At 48.7% G+C, this 24,723-nt stretch overlaps 10 protein-coding genes across 10 annotated transcripts; 7 read left to right on the plus strand and 3 right to left on the minus strand.

Moving 5' to 3' along the window:
- Positions 1 to 504: 504 nt before the first annotated feature.
- LTR84_001064 (uncharacterized protein) lies at positions 505 to 3,480 on the plus strand (the record flags this gene model as incomplete). Its single annotated transcript, XM_064844690.1, has 1 exon — positions 505 to 3,480. The coding sequence occupies one exon, from the start codon at positions 505 to 507 to the stop codon at positions 3,478 to 3,480; it is 2,976 nt and encodes a 991-aa protein (XP_064712550.1).
- A 958-nt stretch (positions 3,481 to 4,438) lies between these two features.
- Positions 4,439 to 7,483, minus strand: LTR84_001065 (uncharacterized protein; the record flags this gene model as incomplete). Its single annotated transcript, XM_064844691.1, has 3 exons — positions 4,439 to 4,897; positions 5,084 to 5,601; positions 5,704 to 7,483. 3 exons carry the CDS (start codon positions 7,481 to 7,483, stop codon positions 4,439 to 4,441), a joined length of 2,757 nt encoding a protein of 918 aa, XP_064712551.1.
- Positions 7,484 to 8,128: 645 nt separating this feature from the next.
- Positions 8,129 to 9,813, minus strand: LTR84_001066 (uncharacterized protein; the record flags this gene model as incomplete). Its single annotated transcript, XM_064844692.1, has 2 exons — positions 8,129 to 9,510; positions 9,567 to 9,813. The coding sequence occupies 2 exons, from the start codon at positions 9,811 to 9,813 to the stop codon at positions 8,129 to 8,131; spliced, it is 1,629 nt and encodes a 542-aa protein (XP_064712552.1).
- Positions 9,814 to 11,261: 1,448 nt separating this feature from the next.
- LTR84_001067 (uncharacterized protein) lies at positions 11,262 to 12,495 on the plus strand (the record flags this gene model as incomplete). Its single annotated transcript, XM_064844693.1, has 2 exons — positions 11,262 to 12,263; positions 12,313 to 12,495. The coding sequence occupies 2 exons, from the start codon at positions 11,262 to 11,264 to the stop codon at positions 12,493 to 12,495; spliced, it is 1,185 nt and encodes a 394-aa protein (XP_064712553.1).
- A 228-nt stretch (positions 12,496 to 12,723) lies between these two features.
- LTR84_001068 (uncharacterized protein) lies at positions 12,724 to 13,770 on the plus strand (the record flags this gene model as incomplete). The annotated part of the gene is made up of 3 exons (XM_064844694.1): positions 12,724 to 12,963; positions 13,374 to 13,493; positions 13,558 to 13,770. 3 exons carry the CDS (start codon positions 12,724 to 12,726, stop codon positions 13,768 to 13,770), a joined length of 573 nt encoding a protein of 190 aa, XP_064712554.1.
- Positions 13,771 to 14,326: 556 nt separating this feature from the next.
- Positions 14,327 to 14,747, plus strand: LTR84_001069 (uncharacterized protein; the record flags this gene model as incomplete). The annotated part of the gene is made up of 2 exons (XM_064844695.1): positions 14,327 to 14,333; positions 14,419 to 14,747. 2 exons carry the CDS (start codon positions 14,327 to 14,329, stop codon positions 14,745 to 14,747), a joined length of 336 nt encoding a protein of 111 aa, XP_064712555.1.
- Positions 14,748 to 16,195: 1,448 nt separating this feature from the next.
- On the plus strand, positions 16,196 to 16,525 carry LTR84_001070 (uncharacterized protein; the record flags this gene model as incomplete). The annotated part of the gene is made up of 3 exons (XM_064844696.1): positions 16,196 to 16,224; positions 16,280 to 16,430; positions 16,487 to 16,525. The coding sequence occupies 3 exons, from the start codon at positions 16,196 to 16,198 to the stop codon at positions 16,523 to 16,525; spliced, it is 219 nt and encodes a 72-aa protein (XP_064712556.1).
- A 979-nt stretch (positions 16,526 to 17,504) lies between these two features.
- On the plus strand, positions 17,505 to 18,452 carry LTR84_001071 (uncharacterized protein; the record flags this gene model as incomplete). The annotated part of the gene is made up of 2 exons (XM_064844697.1): positions 17,505 to 17,849; positions 17,916 to 18,452. The coding sequence occupies 2 exons, from the start codon at positions 17,505 to 17,507 to the stop codon at positions 18,450 to 18,452; spliced, it is 882 nt and encodes a 293-aa protein (XP_064712557.1).
- A 6-nt stretch (positions 18,453 to 18,458) lies between these two features.
- Positions 18,459 to 19,433, minus strand: HIS7 (Histidine biosynthesis bifunctional protein hisB; the record flags this gene model as incomplete). The annotated part of the gene is made up of 4 exons (XM_064844698.1): positions 18,459 to 18,464; positions 18,523 to 18,821; positions 18,877 to 19,063; positions 19,134 to 19,433. The coding sequence occupies 4 exons, from the start codon at positions 19,431 to 19,433 to the stop codon at positions 18,459 to 18,461; spliced, it is 792 nt and encodes a 263-aa protein (XP_064712558.1).
- Positions 19,434 to 19,832: 399 nt separating this feature from the next.
- Positions 19,833 to 20,753, plus strand: LTR84_001073 (uncharacterized protein; the record flags this gene model as incomplete). The annotated part of the gene is made up of 2 exons (XM_064844699.1): positions 19,833 to 20,180; positions 20,238 to 20,753. The coding sequence occupies 2 exons, from the start codon at positions 19,833 to 19,835 to the stop codon at positions 20,751 to 20,753; spliced, it is 864 nt and encodes a 287-aa protein (XP_064712559.1).
- Positions 20,754 to 24,723: the final 3,970 nt, after the last annotated feature.

The following is a 24,723-nucleotide window of genomic DNA, read 5'->3' on the forward strand; positions in this document are numbered from 1 at the left end:
ATCGCCTTCCCTCTTCCATCACACTCGATCGCGTTTTGTGGTGACTATTGGGTGACTATTCCTTCGCTTCTTCATGACTCAGCAGTTCGTGAGCATTTCCGATGAGATGCCACTTCGGGCCACCGCCGGCTCCCGCTTCTCCACACTCCCCCATCAATGGTACTATGAATGAGCTCAGAAAACATTCATCGCAGAAGGTCGAGGCCCTCTCTGTGAAGCTGCGACCCGGACCCTTCGCCAGCACTCTCTTCCTGCCTTCAAAGGTATGCGACGCAAGTCCCCCTTTCCAGCACTACGCCCTTTCCTACTACCCATTCCCTGCCTCGTAAGGTACTCGATGCAGATTTCCCTTTCCAACATCACACCGCCCCCGCCAGTAGACAAGTGAGGCTTCGTTCACGGATCTGGGGGCACTCGTTCCGAATATTCACCATCTCAAAAAGATTATACCGTCGTGACAGGCTTGAGGAGGATACCGATACCTCAGGTCCTCATATCCGACCCATGACCAACGGACTGGAACCGACCATGAACCAGGCCCAGCAAGGTCTGGCCTTCCGCCAACTTGAGATCCATTGGAATGGAGGGTTGATTACAGCGTCTGTCGCCGTTTCTTTCCTGGGTGCCTTCACGACCACCCAGATGCTGTGTCAAGCACGGTCTTCTCGATACTTTTCAGGTGTTTTGGTCTGGACCATATTGGGGAGCTTGACTTTTGGCTTCTGTTCAATCTGGAGTCTACACTTCATCGCCATGTTGGCGTGCGAGCTTCCTCTTCTAGTCCGGCTGAATGTCCCGTTGACTGTCCTAAGTGCTATTCTAGCCGTGACCTTCACGTTCCTCGCCTTCGCTTGGGTCCTGATGCGCGATGGATATCTACGCTTTTTCAGGAAGAGGAAGCCGAGGACGATCAAGCGCGAGAGCAGAAAAGAAGTGGCAAAAAATCTCACTGGTAGCACGGAGGCTCTCCTTGAAACGCGAGCCTCGGTGGAGTTTGAACCGGATGAATTCACTTTGACAGAGCACACAAATGGGTCTATACGTCCATCCCTGGCTATAGACGACAGCGGAGCAAGCAGGACCTTGGGCCCTTCGGAAGACCATTTCGCAGGTGGTATGTTTCCAAATGACACTTCCACAGAATCTCTCCATTCGCCTCAACGGCTACTATCACAGCTAAATGGGACGTGGAAGCCACCCTCTTCCTACGATGTCAATGAATCTTCCATCGTAGACGAGTCTGTTGGCGATACCGAAAGCCACCCTAGGAGTTCGGGTGACCGAGAACGATCTCGTCGCTCCTCTTCAACAAGTTACTCAGATGGAAGTAGTTTGAATCTTCCAGGATTTATGAGCGTCAAACTCCCCAAGAGTATTGCCAGCTCAACCACCAACGTTCTCATCGGAGTCGTACATGTGCTGTACCGTGGTGCGACATGGAAAAACGTTGCGAAGGGGTTCACTTGGAGCCTAGCAAATTCGAGTATGCACTACGTAGGCATCTTCGCTCTGAAGATACCTAAGGGCCATGTCACACTGCAACCCATGGCAGTACTTCTCTCTGAAATAATCAGCTGGATTGTATGCACACTGGGCTGCATCTTGATTCCTCACGTCGAAGTCGATCTCTCACAGCAGCTCATTTTCTCGGCCGTCGTTGCGGCCGGTGTTGCCGGTATGCATTTTACTGGAATATGGGCGGTGACTTTCTGGTCTGAAGCGGACGAGACAACAGAACAAGGATACCCTCCTAATCTGGCAGTAGCCGTAACCAGCATTGCCGTTCTGACATGTATGCTTGCGAATGGCCTACTCGCACATTCTGCCACACTGGATCGAAATAAGCTGGTTGAAATCGTCCAAACGAGGAGGAAACTGTGGGCGGCTATTGCACAAAAAGAACATGCCGAGGCTGCTGCGGCAGCAAGAAGCGAGTTTATCGCCAGTGCAAGTCATGAAATTCGAACTCCTCTACATCAGTTACAGGGCTATAGCGACCTCCTCTCTCGAACGACATTGAACGACGAGGGGCGACTACTTCTTCTCGCGATACAACAAGCTACTAGATCGCTTTCTATGATTACGGCTAACGTTCTTGACTGGTCACGCTTAGAGAAGGGGGAAGCTATATATCGACCGACTAGTCTAGACTTGAGAAAAGTCTGTGAATCTATCCTTAATATTTTACCTGGTAAGGACGATGAAGTTAATATGGAACTAATGATTGTCGTGGCTCCTGATGTTCCACAATCCCTTTTCTTGGACGAGATATATCTCCAGCGAATCTTGATGAATCTACTCACTAATGCTATGAAGTTTACTCAATCAGGGTATGTGATGCTCTTAATAGCAACTAAGAACGATAATTTAGTGGTTACAATCAGGGACTCTGGGTTTGGTATCCCTGAGTCCTTTTTACCGCATCTTTTTGAGCCATTTAAACAAGCCCAGATTAGAGGGGCTCAGAGAGGAAATGGTCTCGGCCTCGCTATTATTAGGCAACTATTACAGAAAATAGAGGGAACCATTACGGTAGAGAGCAACTGCCAACAAACGGAAAATGTGGGAACGGAGAAATGTGGCAGCACCTTTACTGTCAGGATCCCTGCCTCATTTCCAACGAGTGCCGAGGACAGTCTCGGCTCACTAGGATCGAACGGTCAATTGGCCCTGCTTCTAAACCACAATTTTCGATTCGCCGAAGGGTTCCAGCTGGCATGGAAAACCTACGGATTCGACTTGATTCTACCTGATCTAGGAGACGAAATACCGGACTCCTGGAGATACATATGGACCGATTTAACATTTCTAAGGGCACACACCAAATTACTACACCAGATAGTCAAGCTCCGAAACCAATTCGTCCTTGTATCATATGATTCGCAGGCACTTTTGGAAGATTCGTTCGGACCCATTCCTCTGCCACATATCATACCGGTCAAGAGGCCATTTGTTTGGCATCGAATTGTTGAGAGTTTGACATTGGCCGTCCGTACGGGTCGATCGTCAATTGGTCGATCGGTTCGATTTGCACCGCTGGTCGATATTGTACCCAACGCGGCACCGCGTCAACCGAGCGAGACGGTGCCTCTGTATGGTCCGACCGTACTCCTTGTCGAAGACAATAAAATCAACCAAAGACTAGGTGTCAAAATGCTGAGGATGCTCGGGCACAATTCTATCGTGGCAGATGATGGTCAGGATGCAATCGATAAACTCGTCGAACATAGTCAAGATATTGCTCTGATACTGATGGATCTGTCAATGCCACGCATGGACGGCATTACGGCCACTAAGCGGATTCGAGAGATGGAGCAATCAGGGCTACTTCCTCGGACCAGATGCCCCATCGTCATGGTCACGGCAGAGGTCGGTCCAGATGCGCAAGCTCTGTGTATGTCAGCAGGGACAGACGCGTTCGTTCCAAAGCCTTTAGCCTTGTCAAAGCTCGAGAACACGCTCAAAAAGTTCCTGGGCTGAGGTTTGACACATTGATTGCTTATTCTGCAAAGCATGCGGGAGTGCCAATACTGTGTACGTGACTGTCCACGGTTGTACTGTGCCACAATCGAGCTGTATGGAAACCAGCTTCAATCAAAAGGATATTGTATAGTCTAATCAACGGGGCTGGAGGAATTCCGCTGGCTTCTCTACGAGCGCGAACTCTCGAGATTCTGTCTTGAATGCCGCAGACCCATTGAAAGTCGTGGCGGTATAACTAGAATTGCTCGGCTGGTTTATACTGCTTAGAAGGTGGAATGTATCAAAAGTTGAGGAAACAGGCAATTCGACGTCGGAATCGCGATAGGGGCATTCTCAATCTTGAAGATCTAGTCTAATTCTATGATATAGCTAATAATTTTATTGCTATATTCCTTAGGGACATCCTCAAAGATACTTATGTTAACATCGCGAACTAAATGACACCGTTGCTCAAATCTTGACAGTAGTCTTGTCATCATAGGTGTGCTTCGGTGCTGGTCAATGCTTAATTTCTCTACCAGCACAAGTCCGAAGATGAAGCCGCGGGTTTCAAAGCACCCCGGCGTCGTTCTATGTCAAATCTTTGATACGACACAGCAGACTACATGGGTCAAACAAGGAAAAAGACGAGGAACATAAAGACAGGCAACCGATTATGGAAGTGGAGAAACAAGAACAGTAAAGATTGAGACGGGATGTACAGATCCACAAATTCTTGGGACATGAAGATTGCCTAAATAGGCATATCAAAAGATCTGGGGGTGGAGAATTTGCTAGTGCGGGTTGGAACGGCCGAGGCGCATTATTCGATGGTCAATTGTAAGCCTATCTACCTAGGTAGTTGTGGCATAGATTCCAGGCTTGCTCTTGTTGGTCACCTGGCTGTCAAGATTGGCCAGCTCCATGAATACTCTCTTTCCTATGAACACCTTCACCTCTGTTTTCGGCGGCACACTCAGCACTTTGGTCTCCACTTCCAGATCCCCTCCCTGACCTCGTTCCAGTTGTGTTGTTTGATGCGAGATGCAGCCGGTGTCGACAGAGAAATACATAACTTAGGTTCGATTGGTGCAAGTGCGTTGCGTCGGATCGAGAACTTCCGCTTGGTGCTGAAACCACCGTACTTATCCAGCAGGTCGAAGAACTTGCACAATCTGGTTGGAGGTTTCTTCATCTTGGTGGATTCCTCAAGAGTGGCAAAGACTGTGAGTGAGTCTCTTGCCCGACTGGTGGCCATGCACATGCGATGGCCGTCTGCCAAGAATCCGGGTCCTTCTCTCTGCATAGGCATAACCAAAATGACATGGTTGAAATCTTGTCCAATGAGTGAGTCAACAGTACCGGCATGCAGGCGCTCAATGCCATGGACCTTGCCCAGCATCATGTTGTCACATGCCGTCGAAAGTGCGGTCACCTGAGCGAGATATGGAGAAAGTATCGACGATGATTCCCAAGACGTGGTCTTTCAAAGCTTCGACAACGACGCGCGATGCTGCGGTATGAGTGGTCATGACAATAGCGTGCGATACTCGTAAAAGCTGGTAAATAATGGCTTTCTCATGTGCCTTGAACTGATCTTTCGCGGCTCTGTCCAAATTACCAGTGCGGTGTAGTCCTGGCAGAATTGATGACGAAAATCCTCAAAAATTTCCTCCGCATTCGGGGCCGTCAAATCTTCGTCATAAATCACGCCAACGTAGCGAGCCAGATGGTAGGCAAGAGATTGATTGACATCCGCAACGCGCTTGTCATTTACGCCTGCAAATTTCTGGGTGTGATGCTCATCATAAGCGCGACGCAGAATGATTTCCAAATCGCTGGGATCCACGAGCAATCCTGCTTGCGGCTTTCGACCTCCACGCTCTGGAATCATGTCTCTGAGGGCATGTCTTGTCAGCTGCTGCTCTGTTCCAGGGGAGTGTAAGCGGATCACTCGGCGAGAGCGTCCCAAGCGTCTGCCCAGCTTCTTTGCTAGACTGTTGACATTCTCATTCGATGGACAGGCGTGGAGAATGGGACCGAGATGGGTGTCATGGTCGGCGATGACTTTGTCGATCTCAGCCGCAAAATGTGTCTTTCCGGCACCTGGACAGCCTTCATTGATGTGATGACCTCCGCCTGGATGTATCTTTTTTTATATATAGCTCAACGTGTAGATCACGGAGCTTTCTCCTTTCGCTCAACCGAACAAGAATTCTGGAGCGTCTGTGTGCCTGTTACCGACAAATAATCCCCACCAAATCCCAAAGGGATTTATCTCTTGTTCTCGCCGGGCCCAGATCTGCCGCAGAAGCACCAAAGCCTCGCGAAACATGGTGTACCTGCATTTTCGATACCACTCTTCACAGAACAATGTGACAAAATCTTGGCCATATCGGTCCACACATTCTGAACCAGCCAAAAACACAGGAAACAAGAGTTGTTTCTGTAATGGCGAGTCTGCTCGACAACACCGGACGCTATCCAAGACCAATCTTGAAAATGAGGTGACCTCTGCCAGGTGTGAGTCTGTGGTTCGATTCCAATTAAAAACCCGGGAGACATATAGTAAGAGTGCATACTTCCATGCATTGCCTGCGTTGCAGATATCATGCCAATGTTGAACGAGCTCGTCATTGTCGGCCGCACCTGGATATTCAGTTCGACCAACAGAATAAGCTCGAATGCAATGGCTTATTTCTGTAACTCGGCTCAGATCGAACTTCACATATTTGAGGCCGACGGTCTGCTCTTTCTCAGCGGCCATTGAGGCAAGTTCTCGAGTATACTTGAAGAGTTCCCGAGGTACTCCAGAAAGGGTAAAAATGCTCCAGGTTGCAGAGTCGTCATGAGCCAAGATTGCATCATAGTATTGTGAAGGGAAAACAGGCTCAGAGCGAGCGACCAATGCGACACTGCAATCCCACCAAATGAACAGACCAAGCTGAGCCCGAAATCGTGCTGAAGATGAGGCGATACCAAGAATGTCATTGAGCGCCGCAATCTTGCATAAAGCGGCCGACAGACGCTCTTTCCATGGCCCTTCTGCAGATTCTAGGGTGTCCAGTGTGAAAAGGACAAGTATTGCGTCAATCACAGAAGTGTTAAGTCTCCCACGGGCATCAATGAGCGCTTTCTGGCATAGCTGTGTGGCAGAGTTCTTGTACGAAATGATCGTCTGCGCAACTGATTCATCCAGACACTGATCATTCGCACGATAGACATGTTGCATTGAGATTGCTAACACTGCGTGTAAAAGATATTTTGGGCCATTCAGTGAGACTCTCTCGCACCGGAGAGGATTTTCTTGGAAGTCAGAAGTCAATGGTACGGTGCAAAGTTCTTCTGCGTACCATGTGAGGAGTGTTGATGACTCTAGTGAGGGCAACAAGAGTTGCGAAGTCAAGTCTGAGTATTGAGAATCATATGAGGTCTCACTTTCGTCTTGATTGTCCTCTTGATACCGGGGGAAAGACTGTACCATCAGAGACATAGTGTTGTTGACAGTAGTACAGGGAGAAGATAATGTGAGAGAAGCCCAGTCAATAGAAGTCCCAGGTATGTCGCAGAAATCTTCGGAAACACTATCTGGTCCATCCCAGATGGTATTGGAAAGCTCAATCGAAAAGATATCATCGACTCCAGCTCTAGCAAGGTTACACCAATCATTGCTTTCGGTGATGGCCGGAGATTTTGGAGATGAAGTTTGGAGAAAACTTGTTGTGCTGGGCTCCTTGAAATTCTGCCGACGCTTTTTTCGCGGTTTCCCTTGCTTGAAGACAAAGGCATGATTGATAGGCGTGGTGGATTGCCATTGTCCTCTCGAAGTCTCAACACTGAGAGCTTTTCCCTTCTCCTTTCCCCGAGATTTGACCCCACTAAGCCATTGAAGATCTCGAGGATATCCTCGGCAGACTTTGGTCGTCTGCAGACACATCAAACAGCGATGACGAGTTCGGTCACAGACTTGTCCTGACGCTGAGCAGTTGAAGCAGTTCACCAGTTCCTTGCGTGCGGCCATTTGGAGAAGGTAGTTGTAAGGTACCAGTCATTGAGATCATTTGATCTTAAGAGTCTGTAGTGAGCAACTCTGTGGCGTTAGATTTTGATGAGTTTGATCATCGGGTTGAGATCGGTGATAAGGGGAATGGGCATCATATGATTGAGAAAGGATGATAAGAGAATCCAGGTGGCATTAGCGCCGAGACTTTGAGCCAGCCCAACTTGTTGGCGGAGGGCATCTCTCTTGCTGGTTAGTCGTTTGGAAACAGAGCAAACGACATGATATGTAATCATGAAATGATTGGATTCAAGTTGTGAAAGATCGGTAGTAGTGGGAGAGAGAGGGAGAGATCGGTGAGTGAGAGGAATGAAGTCAAGGTACAAGGAAGCGGGCATGCCAAGCCTTAAGTTGGGAATTTAATCCAGTCATCTAACCTGTTTTGATCTAGTGTGAATCTCCACGTTCCAGCTTCAAGTTGAAGCTGTGTTCCAATCTGCAGCCTTCAGGTCGAAACAAGGGCCTTACGTTCGAAGACATTCATCACTACCTAGTCGTCAGGAAGTGAAAGGCATTCACAACCAGCAATCCACAAGACCCTTACAGTCCCAAGAACTTAGGAGTATGGGATTCTTATCAGCTTCCTCAGCCAGGAGCTCTCCATTCCTACATTCGGGGCTTCAGACGCGTCCATCCTGCCTCTTCAGCAATAAGCTCGGCTGCCCTTTCGCCAACCGCTAGGACTGTCAACATCAAGTTCACGGTGATCATCGTAGGAAACACACTCGCGTCCGCTATTCGAAGGTTCTTGAAGCCTCGGACTTTCAGCTCTGGATCAACCACAGCCATCGGGTCGGTGTTGATATCACCCATCTTAGCGGTACACGCGGGGTGATAGATCGTATGTGCAACAGCACGTGCATATCTGTCCAGGTCTTCATCTGAAGTGATTTCAGGACCGGGCGCAACCTCACGCCGAATCCAACTTCTGAGAGGTTCGGCTTGCGCCATTTTTCGCACTGCTTTGATGCCACCAACGAGAATACCAGCATCATAACCTTCAGCATCCTCAAAATACTTGAAATCAAGTGCTGGCTTCTCTTTCGGATTATTCGATTTCAAGTACACCCGACCTTTTGCTTGAGGCCGTAGGCACACAGGGAGGAAACAGAATGGATGTCTAGGTCGGTCGTACCCAATCCGGGAGGTATCGTCACAAAAATCCAGCGCCCATGGATGAATTAGCGTATCTGGAATTCTCCCATCGTCCCCAGCCCAATTAAATGGTTTTTGACGAAAGAAAATCAATGCATCGGAATGAGTGGCTGTCTCTTGTGGTACCCTGTCATGGAGGTCGTACACCACAACCGTACAAGGATGATCCTGGAGATTCTCACCCACACCTGGGATATTTTTAACGACTGGGATGTTCAAAGGTTCAAGATGTTCACGATTCCCTAGCCCCGACAGCAGCATCAGTCTTGGAGTGTCGAAAGTTCCGGCGCAGAGAACTATTTCCCTCGTGTATTTGATTGTGTGTTGTGAGCCATCATGCGTTGTAAGATCGATGCTGGTGGCCACATCACCACAGACATTGATCCGGGAGACCCAAGCCTTGGTCAGTATCTTCAGATTGGGCCGCTTCTCCTCACCCCGAAGGATTGGATGAATGTAAGCGATGCTCGCGCTACTACGCCAGCCATTATCCGGATTGTATGATAGGGGAGTCCAGGCAACAGCATCGGTCAACCCAGTAGATGACGAAATCGTTTCGTTCAGGTCTGACGAAAATGGTAAGTCCAATCCTCGATGCGCGGACTTGATCCAATCTTTGTGCAATTGATTCCTGTCGCGAGGATGAGCGGCTGGATATGTTGTCAAACGAAGCTGATTCTGCAAGCGCTGGAACATCTCAAAGGACCAGCCCTTGCAGCCCAGTCTCTCCCATGTGTATGTATCGTATTCGGGTGTTCTTAAGGACACCATGTCGTTGTGACTGGAGCAGCCGCCAAGGATCTTTGCTCTTGAGTGTTCAATATGACTATTGCCTGCAGATTTGAAAATTAGCAAGGAACCCTTACATAGCCACGACGGGGTGAAGTACCTTTTGGCTGTTCAACAGTGGTATACCCAAAGTCGACATCCGTTCCCAACATATCATTACGCTCTTTCAAAACCAGTGCACGGCGATCCCCAACATCACTAGGTCCTGCTTCGATCATCAAGATTTTCTTGCCAGGTAGGTACTCGGAGAGACGGCTTGCCACGACACATCCTGCAGTACCACCACCAACGATGACATAGTCGTATGGGCCTGCATCGGCTGCGGAAATGGTATCAATAATGGTCATGGTGGCGGCCGCCAGACTCTCTTATCGTACCGTCTGAACCTACAGCCTCTGCAAAAGCAAGAAAAGAGCAGTTTATCGGAACTGGTCTTGGTCGGCAGAACAAAAAAATGAAGAACTCAACTTGTCGGTCGTATTAATATTCCTTCAGGCCATGCCGTTGGCTGCGGTCTGTTACTGGTAGATTGTGGAGTCTACCTACAGATTCAAATCATCCCACAATGCCTTGACAGTGGAACATGTCGATTTGACCCCGTACAGAAATGATTTCCCGTTCGATGTGGCAGCCAGCTTGATACACCACCGAACTAGCAATCCTATTGTGGAAGTAGCTTGGAGGCTGTCACAGCCTGCGCTTCGTTCCCAGATGTGTTTGTAATAATCGGAGCTGGTACAAATGCATGCCAGGGTAGGCGAAGCATGTGGTGCGGCCGATCAAAGAGTCTTACCCTGGTATCCTGCTTTACCTAATTACCAGTCCGCACTGGGCAGCCTTGCATGAGAAGAAGGACGCTTGACTCAGACTCAACCCCATGAGTTCGCCAAGACGAAATTACCCAGAAAGGCAAATCGAAAACGAAGATCATCTGTGGAGAGCATGCCAAGCTCAAGGCCGAAGTAAGGACATTTCACGATTGCACTGAGAGCAGATGTTCAAGTTGAATACCTTCCAACGGGAACTTCTTTATATTATTCTGTACACTGGAAAACCCTTTTATCAATAAAGACTAGGTAGAACAAAGTGATCATGTCTGAGCGAATGCCAGATGTCGATCTTGCTCCACGTGTGGCACCTCCAGCCCCCGCGAAGAACGTTGAGCACGGACAGTCTACATGCTTGGAGGACTTATAATTTGGTAAGAATCCATTGTCGCTTGTACGAGCTTGACCTAGTTCTGACTACTACAAGTGACGGGAGGCGGCAGTCACTTCCCATGGGTAGCAACGATAGAGGCAGCGCTCACGCGAGTCCGAGGGTCCATGGGTCCGCGGAGCCTCGCGTTTCCTTTTCCGTTGATCTGTTCCTCGAGTTCGAGTCCACATCCACCGCTGATCTAGCGGTAGTCAGGAACACTCCGAGTTGTTATACTCCCGGATTGGCACTCCGAACAACGACGACTTTACATGCAGATTGTGATGCATAGTGACGTGACTTAGGAGCAAGTTTTCCGGGCTGACATGTATAACTATCCTATACCAACCTCCTGTCTGGCGATGCCTGCAGACGCCTTGCCAACGAAATCGCCATATATTTCCCGTCGTGAGACAAAACGATACTTTTCATCAATTTGCAAAACATTGCAACTAGCAGAGCTCCGCACAAGATACACGGTGATAGCATAATGGCGGAAGTTCAGCCGTGAGTGCCCAGCTGCCAACGAAGCAAGCCACCTTCTAATTCAAATAGCCCGGTCTATACTACCCAGTACAAACCTCATCCTCACCATACCATGAAAGCGGCCCAATGGATGGGCCCAAAGGATATTCAACTAGGTACTGTACCGAAGCCGATGCTTACGGCGCCTAAAGATGCCATTGTGCATATCACGCATTGCACAATCTGCGGTTCAGATCTCCACATGTATAACCCTGACATGAAAATGGCAATGGAGAAGGGTCTCATCTTGGGCCACGAAGCAATTGGCATCGTCGAAGAAATCGGTCCGGAAGTGAAAAACTTGAAACCTGGAGACAGAGTCATCATCCTCCCCGTCATTGCCTGTGGTGATTGCTTCTATTGTAAAAACAAGGAGTACTCGTTATGCGACAAGACAAATCCATCCCAAGATATGGAGCAACTTTATGGTCACCGACTTTCGGGCATATTTGGGTACTCTATGCTTACAGGGGGATATCCTGGCGACCAGGCAGAATGGTGTCGAGTCCCTAATGCGGATCTTGTCTGCGTGAAGGCTCCCAAAAATGTCCCTGCGAAGAAGCTTCTCGGATTGTGTGATGTGACGCCAACGGCCTGGCATGGAAATGAACTTGCTGAGGTTCGCAAAGGAGATGTAGTTGGAGTTTGGGGATGTGGTGCGGTTGGACTGTCTATTCAGCGACTCGCACTTTTCCGCGGTGCAAAGAAGGTTTATGCGATTGACAAGGATCCACAGAGACTCGCTTTGGCCGAAAAATATGGCTCTATTCCAGTGGATGTGTCTGCCCACAAAAACGTGGCTGATTATATTCTCGGCATCGAATCCCACGGACTTGACAGGGGCATTGAAGCCAGCGGGTTCAGGAGTACGAATTCGGTCGCTCACAAAGTAATGCGAGGTATATTCATTGAAGGCGACAGTAGCGACACAGTTAGTGCCATCATCAAAGCAACTCGCAAAGGCGGCAATATTGCTTTGATCGGCGACTTTTTCTTCACCACGAACCAGTTTCCGATCGGAGCTCTGATGGAAAAGGCAATAACTCTCAGAGGAGGACAACTATATGCTCAAAAGGTACGGAACTCAATTCCCACGCGAAGCTTCAATTTCTAACCGATTCCAGTACTTTCCATATTTGCTTGATATCACTGTCAACAATGAGTACGATCCATCCTTCATGTTCACACATGAGGATAACTTTGAGAGCATTTCCGAGAACTACGCCAAGTTCAACACACATGAGGTTCCTGGGGGGCTCAAAGTTTGTCTGATAACTGAGTTTGGTCGAACACATCCAACCGAATAGCTAAGTTAAGGAAACTGTTTGTGATTTCAGTTTGTACTCACAGTATGAAAACTCATTTCATATTTTCACAATTTAAGGCTTGATGATTTAGGTTTATTTTACCAACACGACCTCCAAAGTCATTTGATGGGCACATCGGGTCCTTATCGGCCTCATTGTCGCACCGGTTGAATCACTGCCAAAGGTTCCGTCCCAGATCTGCTCTTCGCCCATGAACGTGGCAAAGATATGAGATTCTACACATTCGTCCTCTTTGGATCCCATGCGCTAGCTCCATTACTCGCTGAATTCATCACTAAGCATCTCGAGTGGAAGGCCGCCATCTGGTTTGAAACAATCGTCGTTTCTGTGACCACCGTCATCATATTCTTCGGCATGGAAGAAACAATTTACTTTCGATCGGTTGTTGAAAGTGTCAGTGATGATCCGCCCAAGTTGGTTTCCAAGGACGAAAAAGCCCAAGAAGCAGTATGCCACAATCAAAAAAGCAGCTTCCAGAGAAGATTAGTTCACGGTCGAGGCAAATGCCTTCACAAAACGCCGTACATATTTGACAAGTCTGCCAATTTTCTGCTTGCTTCCCAGCCGATCGAGCATAAAACGAATGGGGGTCATGACGTACCGACCTCTGCAGATATGTTATCTCTTTCCGAATGTCGTCTGGGCTGAATTTCTGTATGGAGCATCATTATGCTTGTACCAGAGTGGCAATGCCACTGTCGGCTTTGTTCTTGGAGGCTTCGGACATGGTCGGGCTCTCATACATTGCTCGCAAGCTGGCTCCTTCCACTTGATTCCACTTTGCAGAAATAGCTAACAAATCTAGTGGTGTTCGTATCCCTTGTGGGATGGAACTGTGCTGAATAGGCTGGTGACAGATTGAATATCTGGCTGGCGAAAAGGATGGCGGGTATGCGAGGGCCAGAGCAAAGACTTCGGATTCTCGCATAGCCTCTGCGGGTGGTTCATTTCTATGGGCCTTTGGCGCTGCCCATCAGGTATGTCTACTCATCCACGCTAATCATGTACGGGGTTATCATGGAGAACTAACCTTTTCACCAGGTACATTGCATAGGAGAGATGTTCGCGCTCCTGTTCCTCAGCTTCGGTATGGTAGTTGGCGCAACAACGGCATTGGCATACAATGTTGACTGCTTCAAAGACATTTGTGGCGAGAAATTGATTCTGGTGATGATCGTCCGCAATACCATGCGCTATAGAATGGCCTATGGGATCAAACCGTGGCTACAGCGAGTGGCTTTCAGACTACTATGATCGGATCTGCCTTTCTCTACCTTGTATGTACCTTCATCTTCTTGATTATGACTGTGTGGGGGCGTAGCCTGCGAAAGATGTGCACGAGTAGATACTGGAAGATGGTGGAGATTCTTGCTGTCGCTCACTATGACCCAGATGTGGGTTGTAACGAGTAGTCGGTAGATCTTGCTTTGTAGTTGACATATTTGGAGCGCGCGGATGATATCGCAATCCTGTCACGCAACCTTCATTTCTGAAAGCAAGATGGCAGGCTTTGTATCCGTGCTGGGGAAAACGTCCACATTAACGGTTGACGAGGAATCTGAATGACCATCTTGAGATATACCGTTGTGAGCATGGACGTATCGATCCGTAAAGGAAAGAACATAAGGTCTGGCACGATCAAGAACAGATATTAGTCGCTCGCCAAGATCCGATCAGGCTGAACTTAAATTCATGTGTTCCATCCCAGATGCAACCGAGGTTGATTTAAACCCGACCATTTCTGGGTCTTGACGGAGAAGAACGCTGTAGAGAACACAGAATCCTCAACCTTACCCACCAACGAACGGACATGCATGGTATTCGATATGCCCGCTTCTCTAAGAATTGAGATATTCCCGTCCGATCTCCAAAGGTCAATTGACTTTTACTCCAACATCCTAGGATTCACCTTGCTGCAGCGCAAGGGGGAATATGCCTATCTCGGTCGAGATTCAATCTTCATTGGTGCCATCGAAGTACCATCATCGGAGACGATTGAGGAAAAGGCCCGCTATCGCCAGCCTGATAAGGGTGTCGAAATTGTGATTGAAGTGGATGACCTTGAGAAGGAACGCGATTTCATCGTAAGCAAATCATGGAAGCTCGCCGCCGACATCCACTCTCAGCCTTGGGGGTTGCGAGACTTTCGATTGGTGGACCCTGATGGTTACTATCTACGGTTTACAACTCATAGTCCCAGGAAGGATGGGAAAGGTCTTTCGGAGACTTGATTCTCTACGAGATATGCGTACATGGGAAATGAAGAAGGCTTCCTTCAATGGTGATAATGAATCAGGCATCTCCATCTTCAAATCGATTCTCAGGTGCAAAAGGATCGATATTGAATCGCTGCGCCATAGCTATAATCGAATTTGCTATGCTTTCATCGAACCTACCGATCAATGCCAAGTACCCAGGTAGTGCCTTGTTAATGATCCACCGATGCCTGCGCCATCGGAGATAGAATTTCTGCAAGATAATGATATTTTGGATCGCAGTGGAGGCATGCTTACTATGAGAATTCAAAATCATAAGTGTCTCAGCAGCATACGGCCTGGCACCTGGCAAGGCTGTACCCAGGGTCTGCGTGTGCAATAACTACGTTGCAGCATTTTTCTGATGCTTCACTCCCTGGCACATGTACAAAACAAGAAGAACTGACATTGTTACTCACGATCCGCACAAACGCGTAATTAGAGAGCTCAGGCAGGTTATCATGGCGATGCCATCAGAACCACACTGGATTTCTTGCTGTACAAGCAGCATGCTGAGTTTCTCCTTGCATCCCACCTGGGGACGAGTACCTACTAGATCTATCTGCGTCAAGGAATCCAGTGACATGTGATGAATTTGAGAGGGATGACATAAATGGCATCATCGATAAAACCATCGAGGCTCCAAGTATGCAACGACTGGGCACCAGCTCACCGATCTACGTGACGCAGATTGACTGGGCAGTTACTCGTAAGGCAATATCGAAATTAACTCGGTGGGTTGAAACCATTAACTCAACCCGCGTCACATTATCTCACGCGTTCTTATGATCATGCCAATTGCCATGCACCTCGTACTCCGTATGCTCAAGTGAAGGACATGGATCAGCTTCATGTTGTGAGACGTTGGGTGCTGTTCCGACGTCATATAAAAAGGGATGTCTGTGGTCGGAAGAGACTTCCACGTACCGCCACCTGCCGTTGGGTTTTGCACCGCCACTTATTCTTGATTGGCTGGAGAAGACGGCCCCATCTGCCATGATGTCAGCCTCCTATGTGGTCATTTCTTGTTCCATCTCCCCTTGCCATGTTTTACATGCGAACGACTGTCACCTGCTCACAAAAACGTCATAATGGTTCATAGTAACGAGCTCAACTTGCAGTACTAGCGGCTACCGGTTTCCCTCGGCTCAGTACTCTCACATGTAAGTGAAGGAACGCGTTGGTGGGGTGAAACAGTAGAAATCACCGTGGAGGGGTACTATTTCATCATTCACAGAAAAAGGCAGGGTGTAGTCGAAGTCACCAAACCAGGCAGTCGCGAACCGTTTGTTATTCCTATAAGTATCTCTCAGTTCTTCCGACTTCCCTTGCTCATTTCTTCTCCTCATCCAAGACTCTCAAACTCCAATCTCAATATCCAAAATCTTTCCAAATCAAATCCAAACAACCCAAACCAATTCACAATGGCTGACTCCATCAAGAACGCTGCCAAGTATGTCATCGCCTCACCTCATCCTCCAGATCTTCCTGCTAATCTACATATTTAGCTTCGTCGGTGACAAGTTCAACGAGGCTACCTCAGGTGCCTCCAAGGAGGCCAACAAGAACGTTGCAAAGGACTCCGATGCTTCCCTAGGAACTCGTGCCTCTGCCGCAAAGGATGCTGCTGGTGACAAGCTCGATGAGAGCAAGTCTTCCGTAAGTTACCGTTGACTTCTCAAGCCAATGTCATGTGAACTAACCGGTATCAACAGGCATCTGCTGAGGGCAACAAGCAAGCTGCTACCCACTAAGCAATTCCAACAAACTTAACGATTCCTATGTCCAACTCCTTCAGTCTAGAAACCGCAGATATGGAGTGAACGATGGTTATGGTGGATGTTGCAATGTGCAACCTTTTCAGCACATCCTGCAGGCCTCTTATGAGCTTCATGAATGTATTTCTTATTCCTTGCTCAGGTAGCTCCAGTTACCTCTTAGATGAGGTAGTCAATCAATAAGATCATTGATAAACAATATTCTTGTCCCGTGTAGTTGATTTTTCAGTGTTCATATGCCAACATTGATCCTCTTGCGTACCTTGAATGTTTCTCGAACAGTGGTCCATTCTTACGTCGACCTCATCGTGCAAACAAGCTCTTATCTGACTGGGAGTGCTCACAGCACCTAAGGAATAAGAACTCCCGGCCAGCGAAACCTTACACTTCCTTCTTATAAATGAACGTTGCACCTGACACGTCTTCGACCCGGGTGATCGACTATCATATATAATATAACCTTTTCAGTAACCTCATGGCGTGTCAGATACTACTATCATTCCGCAGTCATGCCACAGGCCTGGGCATCTAGGTAGGTATGGTCTCAGGCTGGACTAGCGACAAACACTGTCCGGCACAGGTATGGAGGACGCACATTGACAGACGAAGAAGCCCCTGGCCGTGCAAAGATCTACCACAGGCAGTTCGGTCGCGATGACAACGACTGGGCTTTGTCGTGGTAAGGCGTCGCTTACTCGATCATCACGTCACTCACGGCCTGTGAAGTGCTCGCGAAGCAGGTCTTCCAAACGTTGTCATTGAAGCGAGAACTAGCACATCGTGAATATTTGGGCGCCCTGCTGTGATGGAGCGTGAATCATGGCATGCGAAGGAACTGCAATAAAATCCAACACGGTTGTATCTTTTGTCTTTCTGTTCCTTCTCTCAATAAGACCCTCACCTCAAGATTTGTCCATACAATAGCACGCACACAATCGCATCCACTATCCTCAAGATGGGTCTCAACCAAGCGAAAGACCAAAGGTCGCAACGGCGGCGCCCTCCACCGATTGAAATCAACAATCCGTTCCGAAAGGCAGATCCGTCTTGTGCACAAGAGGAAATCTCACCACAAACCTACCTAACGATTGACCCAAAGATGGTCTTCCCCTACCACATCGATGAAGAGAACGAGGTCATCTACAAGATGGCCAACAATGGGACATGGACAATGAAGCCTCGGGGTGAAAAGAATGGCCCAGAACACGCAGGAAAATGGGTCCGATGGGCCGAAGTCCCTCAAACTTTGGAATTCAATTATGACTGGGTGTTGACCAAGATTGCCGCCGAGACAAGAAGTGTACGTTCAGAGTCTTCACAAACCCTTTTGCTTGAAAGATGCTGACATCGAGTTTTGTGGGCGCAGGCCGATCTCAGACGCCTCATCAATCAATTGATGCTCATACGAGCAGCACACGACATCACCGAGTTTCCGACACATCGGGCCTTCACCTCAGGCCCACATGATGATTCAAAAAGTCTGGTCCCGGTTTACGGCACCCAAGCCCTCCTAAATAGTGATGGGTCGTATGTGACCCTAGTGGCATGGGATCATCTTCTGAAGGACGTCAAGAACGCCAGCAAGTTGATGCAAATTCGGCGGAGATGGAACATGGCAGGGCAGAAAAAGGTTGCTCGATGGTGTCGATGGGGTAGAGATCAACTTATCAACAACAGAACGGAGTTTGTGGAGGATCTTATCGCAGGGTATGTCATTGAAAGGAGACTCGATGGTCATGACCTTCCACCAATCGGGCTCGGGTATCGACGACGGCAAGAATGCGAGTGGGACGGAAATGTCAAAGGGCCTTGGGATCCAGAGACTCGAACGGAATTCGACAAAGCCGTCACTGCCTGGTGGGACAAGGAAGTAGACAGCAACAGATTATTGCCACCACAATGATTAGAGCTATATCTTGATAAGGAGTTAGCGTAAGGTCGAACCAATATGTCGAGCGGTTTTGGGCACATACCGTCATGTTCAAGCTTCCATGTGCAAAATTCCATTGCACGCAGTCCTCGAATTTCGAACCTGAGCCACCAAAGATGTCCAAAGCACTGCCTATCGTCAAATCCACGTTTCCACCACTACATGACTTGACCAGGTCGAGGTCTTCAATACTGCGAGCCCCACCGGCATACGTGATCGGGATGCTGCACCATTGAGATAGTTTTGTGACGAGCTCAGTATCAATACCCTGCTGAAGACCTTCATTGTCGGCAGCATGTATCAGGAACTCGGAACAGTATGGCTCGAGTAGCTTGATACTGTCTGCATGATGATTAGTAGAATATTTGACAATCCACGGAAACCGTTCTTCGCCCACCTTTGGTGATCTCCATCTCTGTTATTGTTTGCCACTTGTTCATTGCAACAAACCAGGTTTCCCCTTTTCGTCTGCAGCTGAGATCGATCACAAGCTTGGATTTGTCGTTGTCTAAAGCAGACAGTACCGATTGTAGTCGTTCCAAGGAAAATCGACCATTGGGGAAAAGGAAGGAGGTGATGATGACCTACCGTGTAGCAAACTCATAAACACATGTCTATCGAAGATCAGGGGTAGATGTATGAGCCCGAACATACCTTTTCAGCTCCGGCGGCTATCCATTCCTTTGCATTGGCGTCCGTGATACCACCACCTACCTGTAGATGATCTGGCCAGGCTGCTAATGCTTCTTTGGCTGCCGCATCATTTCCGGGTCCTAACATGATGACATGGGCACCTAGGAGGTTTGCCTCGCGATAAAGTGTTGCGAAGTGTGCGGCTGGGTTTTCGGATACATGATTTGTTTTTAATTCTGATTCAATCGTACTCAGTGTACCTCCCACAATTTGTTTGACCTGACCGGCATGTAGGTCGATACATGGTCGGAATCTGGTCATTGCAAATGGTGGACTGTGCAGAGATTTTGACACTCGATTTAATTGAGACTACAAAGGGATTGAGGTCGTGATTTGTTTTTTTGATGCTGAGCAAGTTGGCCCTTCGGATGAAGTTGTTCCGCCAAAAATGAAGTGTCAGTGACACGTAAATCTGGATCTCCATCGAAGCAAAGAGCGTGCAACTGCCACCAACTTTGGCTGATGCTTGGGCTCAATAATGACGTGGTCAGACGGCTATTCTTTTCTTGGCATCAAAAATTTGTGAACCAACGCCTCGTCTCCCTGATTCTATCTTCAATCTTTACCATGACAACCGCAGTCGGGAAAGCCTAGCAGATTCAAATTTAAAGGTCTCATTGTGAATACAGCTATTTGAATATTGATTTCCGTGAAGAGGAGATGTTGGGAAAGCGGAAAAGAGAGTTGGTCATCGCGCCACGTCAAACACCACCAAAGTCTCCAAAACAAGAGGAATCTGGCGATGATTCACCTTCCGGAAACAACGATGTCTTCCGACGCTACTTTGAATCTGCCTTTGAGCCACTTCCATTTACTGAAACCGACACACTCAGTGCATCTGAAGATGAAGAACCATCAGCACAACCATCAGATGAGGAATCTGATTGGGAGGGACTATCAGATCCAATAACAGCAGTATCTACTGTCCAAATCGTTGAGCACAAAGTGGCTCAGCTGGATGATGCAGCAGACGACGAGCAACAACGTCAGCGGTATAAAGAATTCATGGTAAGCATCTTCTCATGTACTCTTGTCATCGTGTCTCATATTAACCTGCCGCCCAAGACTTCGAAACCGCCCAGTCAAAAGAAGCAGGGCGCGAAAGGTGCCATCCCCGGCAAGCGAAGCGAGCAAGATGATGACGAATCTGAGGCAATAAATCTCAAACACGATCTTGATCTTCAAAGACTACTGAAAGAGTCTCATCTATTGGAACAGGCTAAAGCCTCATCACTTCCAGGCACTCACCGTCATAAAGCAGTCGATATGCGGATGCAAGCATTGGGATCAAAAGATTCACTCTTCACCCAGCAGAAGATGCCTTTGTCCCACAGAAGAGGAATTGCAGCCAAGGCGGTCTCTCAGGAAGCGCTACGAAGAAGGGAGGCCAAGGAGAGTGGAATCGTTCTTGAAAAGGCTACAGGGAAGAACAAATCGAGCGGAGTTCGCCGCGACCGTGGTGTTGATGTACCTGCGGTGGGCAGGTTTCGAGGGGGAACCCTGAAGCTCAGCAAGAATGATGTTCTGGACATCCGGGGATCTGGCCAAATTGGGAAGAGTCGAAAACGAGGCCGACGATAACGGTCCAAGTATACTATTTCTCTATCAATTCAACAGTTGCTCGAGACGGGGTTGATGTATGTCTGGGGCTCCCTCGCTCTCGACTCCGAAAACGACGAGACTTTGTGAAGACCGCCCTGTACAATCATAACTCCGGACGCCATGCTGCCGCAAAACAATGACGTCTTTTTAGTGCCTCCACACGTGCAAGACTTGGAAGTGTAAGTTTGAACAAGCAAGCATCATCCAGGTGGAAGTGTGACGGACTTGCAGAAACTCAGCTCAGTCATGTGTTCTCCTTTTCAGCTTTTTTTTGGGTCACATGTATGATGTGGAGCGATGCAGAGGACGTGTTTCAAGATGGACGGGGATTATCACAGGGTGGCGAGAAGTCAGGACGCAGGACTTCCATCTCCGTACGGCAGTCTATCATGTCATCTGGAGCAATTCACGTTGACTGTGCAGATGGAGTCTAGTCAACACCCAATGCCAACTTTCAAGTCTTGGGTCCGTCCCACAATCGGAAGGAAGCGCATTTGTCATGGTGATATCAACGTTAACAGAGACTGAAAGACCGGCTACTGGGATCTCAACCGTGAGAAAAGTTGAAACACTCCCTCTCGCCTCGCAGAGTTGGGGTAAGAATGTTCTTTCGTGTTGCACCATCGCTTCAGCCTTGGGCTCTACTGCAGTCCGGACCTCGCAACTCCGTACGGCAACCCGATTACACCTCACTAGGATACGTGCTTCGAGCAAGCGTGGCTAACAGGTACCCAACGGCTCTACTCCATCGCAACTGTTTCACGATATACGGATTTGGCCTTTCCGTGGTGGCTGAGCTCATCTAGATGCTCAGAAGAGTAAGTGATGCTAGGAATTTTGGCTTTTTTGGTGCCTCTGTGACAACGCCCTGTCTCTCCATACCACGGCATGTTCAACAACCGAGATTCGCAAGGGCCGTTCATGTCCTCTCTACGATTACGCCACTTTGCCAAATTGAGCAAGCTTAGGCGGTAAGCACATCGATATGTCTCAAACACATTTCGGGTGAGACCTTTGACCGAATCTATCATGGAAACGCATAGGTTGAGAATCGAGGATTTTCAGAAGGATGTCGAGACGCTTTTACTATACACTGAGCTACCCGTGTGCATGGTCACAGTGAGCCTCCGAGCCTCAATTGAAGCTTGCGGCTGAAAGGATTCATCGAGCAGATTCGCCAAGCACATCATTATCAGGATCATGCATGCATCAATGATGTGCGTTTCCACAGTGCGTGCAGGTGATTGACGAGGTTGTTGATCCAATCAATGTTGTGACGGAGAAAAAGCACAACGATGAGGTGCAGTGACCAGAGGTTGTCGAAGGGGAAGGCGTTATCTCCAAACCTCTAGTGGCCAATGTGGTTGCATAAGGAGAATAAACCTGAAACGTAGCGCCATCTGCGAAGTGGTGCGTGCGCTCAGATTTTCTGGAGATACGAAGAAGGTACGGTACGATTTAGACCGCCGAATTGTCCGTTGTGCACGGACGGCTAGGCAGGTAGAAAGGACCCGTTCTCGACGGCCCCTCACTGTTGACTCGATCTGAAACCATTAATATAAGCGAACGCGCCAGTCTGAGCTTCAGCGCCTTTTTTATCTCAGTCATCCTTGCTAGTGAGGCTCTCTGATGGCCGTGAAGGACATGAAAGCGGGAGGCTAAAAGACGCGAGGGAGTGATGAGGAGAGCATTTTACGAAAGGGTCAATCGCGGAATGAAGACTGTGGGGGGTTTGTTTGTTGTGACAGGAGCTTTGAAGAAGAAAACGAGACGAGTGGTTCTGATGATCAGAATTCGACGCCTTCCTTCCCTGGATCCGTCGCCCATCACGTGTATTTGATATAGTCAACGCTCATTTGCTTAGACTGGCCAGTAATTGACGCCAATCACATTGGATAGATGAATAATTCTCCTTTTCCCCAGGGGAAGCTGTGCGGGTGAACCGGCTTTTACGAAGAATGTGACCACACACTCCCCTATCTCGTATTCCGAAAAAGTCAGAATCAAGGGATCTTGGAGGCAGAAAACCGACCAAGTATCCGTGCTGTCATGTGGCAGTGGCACTGATTGAGTAACGTGAAAAGCTACCTCTGCACCTGCATTGCATGAATGAGTAGGTGAACAATCACGCTTATGCAGAGGCGGGGCAGGTGTCATCAAAGACATCGGAGAGTAATCCTGGTTGATGCAGAAGGGAAAGAAAGAAAGGGGCAAACCCATGTTCTTTTCGGAAGACAAAGCTGCATTTCGCCTGTGGTGGACACTCAAGGCTTGTAAACACATTGCAACCATTTGCCCCAAAGTCAAGACTCAAGAGCTGGATAGCCAGCCTCAAGTTCAACATTCTGCAGTACAAATAGGGAGTAGAAGAGTTGACTGGCTATGCCGACAAGGGTAAGCCCTATCAGCCAGTGGACGGGCTGGAGACTGAAGTAGGATGAAACTCGAGTTGCACATGCGGCGTCTGTTTGAAAGGTGTTTCTCAATCAACAAGCGGCTGGCCCTGGCTGCCCTGGCTGCTGCCCAGGTGGCATTTTGGCGCCAGGGTGGGCCAAGGCCCCAAGGGCTCCTTCCCACTCGTAGGCTGTCCAGCGATCAAACACAACCGCCATCTAGGGTGTACACACTCTATTCGTTCATTTCCCCGTGCGTTCTTAGCCACTCGTTTCATCATGTCTGCCACCGAGCTACTGCACGTCTTCATCGCTTTCATGCTTTCCAGCGGCACGCCGACAGTAAAGCCATGTCTCTGGTAGAAAAACATTCAGCCCTTGGTGCCGTTGAGGGTTCAAAATAGCAATCTGTCTCTACAACTGGCTGTGGAGTCACACCCTAGTTTGTTTTCCATGGTGGTGACTTTACGTCGGCTTGGTTCCAATCCACCTGCCATTTCCATGTTGGCAGCCTACCAACATGAACAAATCTGCTACCAAGTGCTAAGTCTCGCGAAATGCCATTGCTTGTCTCGGTTAGGGAGACACACGAGGGTCCGGCTGTTCTTGTCCTTCGCCGACGTGTCCGGATATTCGTTAGGAATATTTTGGGGGGACCCTTGATCAAGCCGAGAGTGACGCGCAAAAATCGTTCAATAACAACTCCATAATCAGAGGCAGATAGTGTGTCAAGATGCGATCACTATCCCTAAAGATCTTGTGTGTGAGTTCCAACTTCCATGGGATTCACGGATTTGCCTACTCCCGAGCAGAGGAGCCCTGTCGAGACGAGCAGTCAATTTTTGGGGGTGGGATTGGTGCCCACCATTGTAGAATCCACCATGCCCAGCGGTAGAACCGGAAGCCTACAGCTTGGGAATCGGGGGAGTCGTGCCCAGTGGAGAGGCTCGTAGCCTTTTTCTTTCTAGACCAAGTTGGAGAGTGGGACATGGCACTGGCAGAACTCCAGGCTCAAGGGGGGGCTAACAAGGCGGCTATCCCCGAAGCTGCTGGTCCATCAGGGGCCCAACAGCCTAGGTACCACGGTTAATTGGAGTCAACTTGGACAAGTAAGCGGCAAAAGCGGTCCCAAGGTTCCTGGTTCCCCATCGGAGCCAGTTAAACCATGACGGGCGAAGATCCCAATTCAGGCACAGACCATGTTTATTGGGCATTGCCTATTCACGTTCAGCGGTCCAGAGCCAACATCTACTTCGTAGTTGACCTTCTGTTGATGGATGGTCAAATGCTACTTGACTGTTAACCCATGTCCAGGTCCGCCTTAGCACACATTTAGTTCGCCCACCGAGTCGTGGTTTTCACAGCCAGGAGACCTGGGCTAGGCGGTCTTGGTCGTCCTACGGGATACTACGAGTAACCTTAGGTCCGATTACCCGTACTAACTAAGACCTGACCTGGACTCGTACTCGTAGACTGCCAGCGTAGTGGGAGTAGCAGTAGCATTGCTCCGTAGTGATTGCCAGCCCAAGTCCAAAGTCCAAGCCAAAAGTCCATCA

Source organism: Exophiala bonariae (assembly GCF_035927105.1).
Source record: "Exophiala bonariae strain CCFEE 5792 chromosome Unknown scaffold_1, whole genome shotgun sequence".
NCBI classification, from domain to species: Eukaryota; Fungi; Ascomycota; class Eurotiomycetes; order Chaetothyriales; family Herpotrichiellaceae; genus Exophiala; species Exophiala bonariae.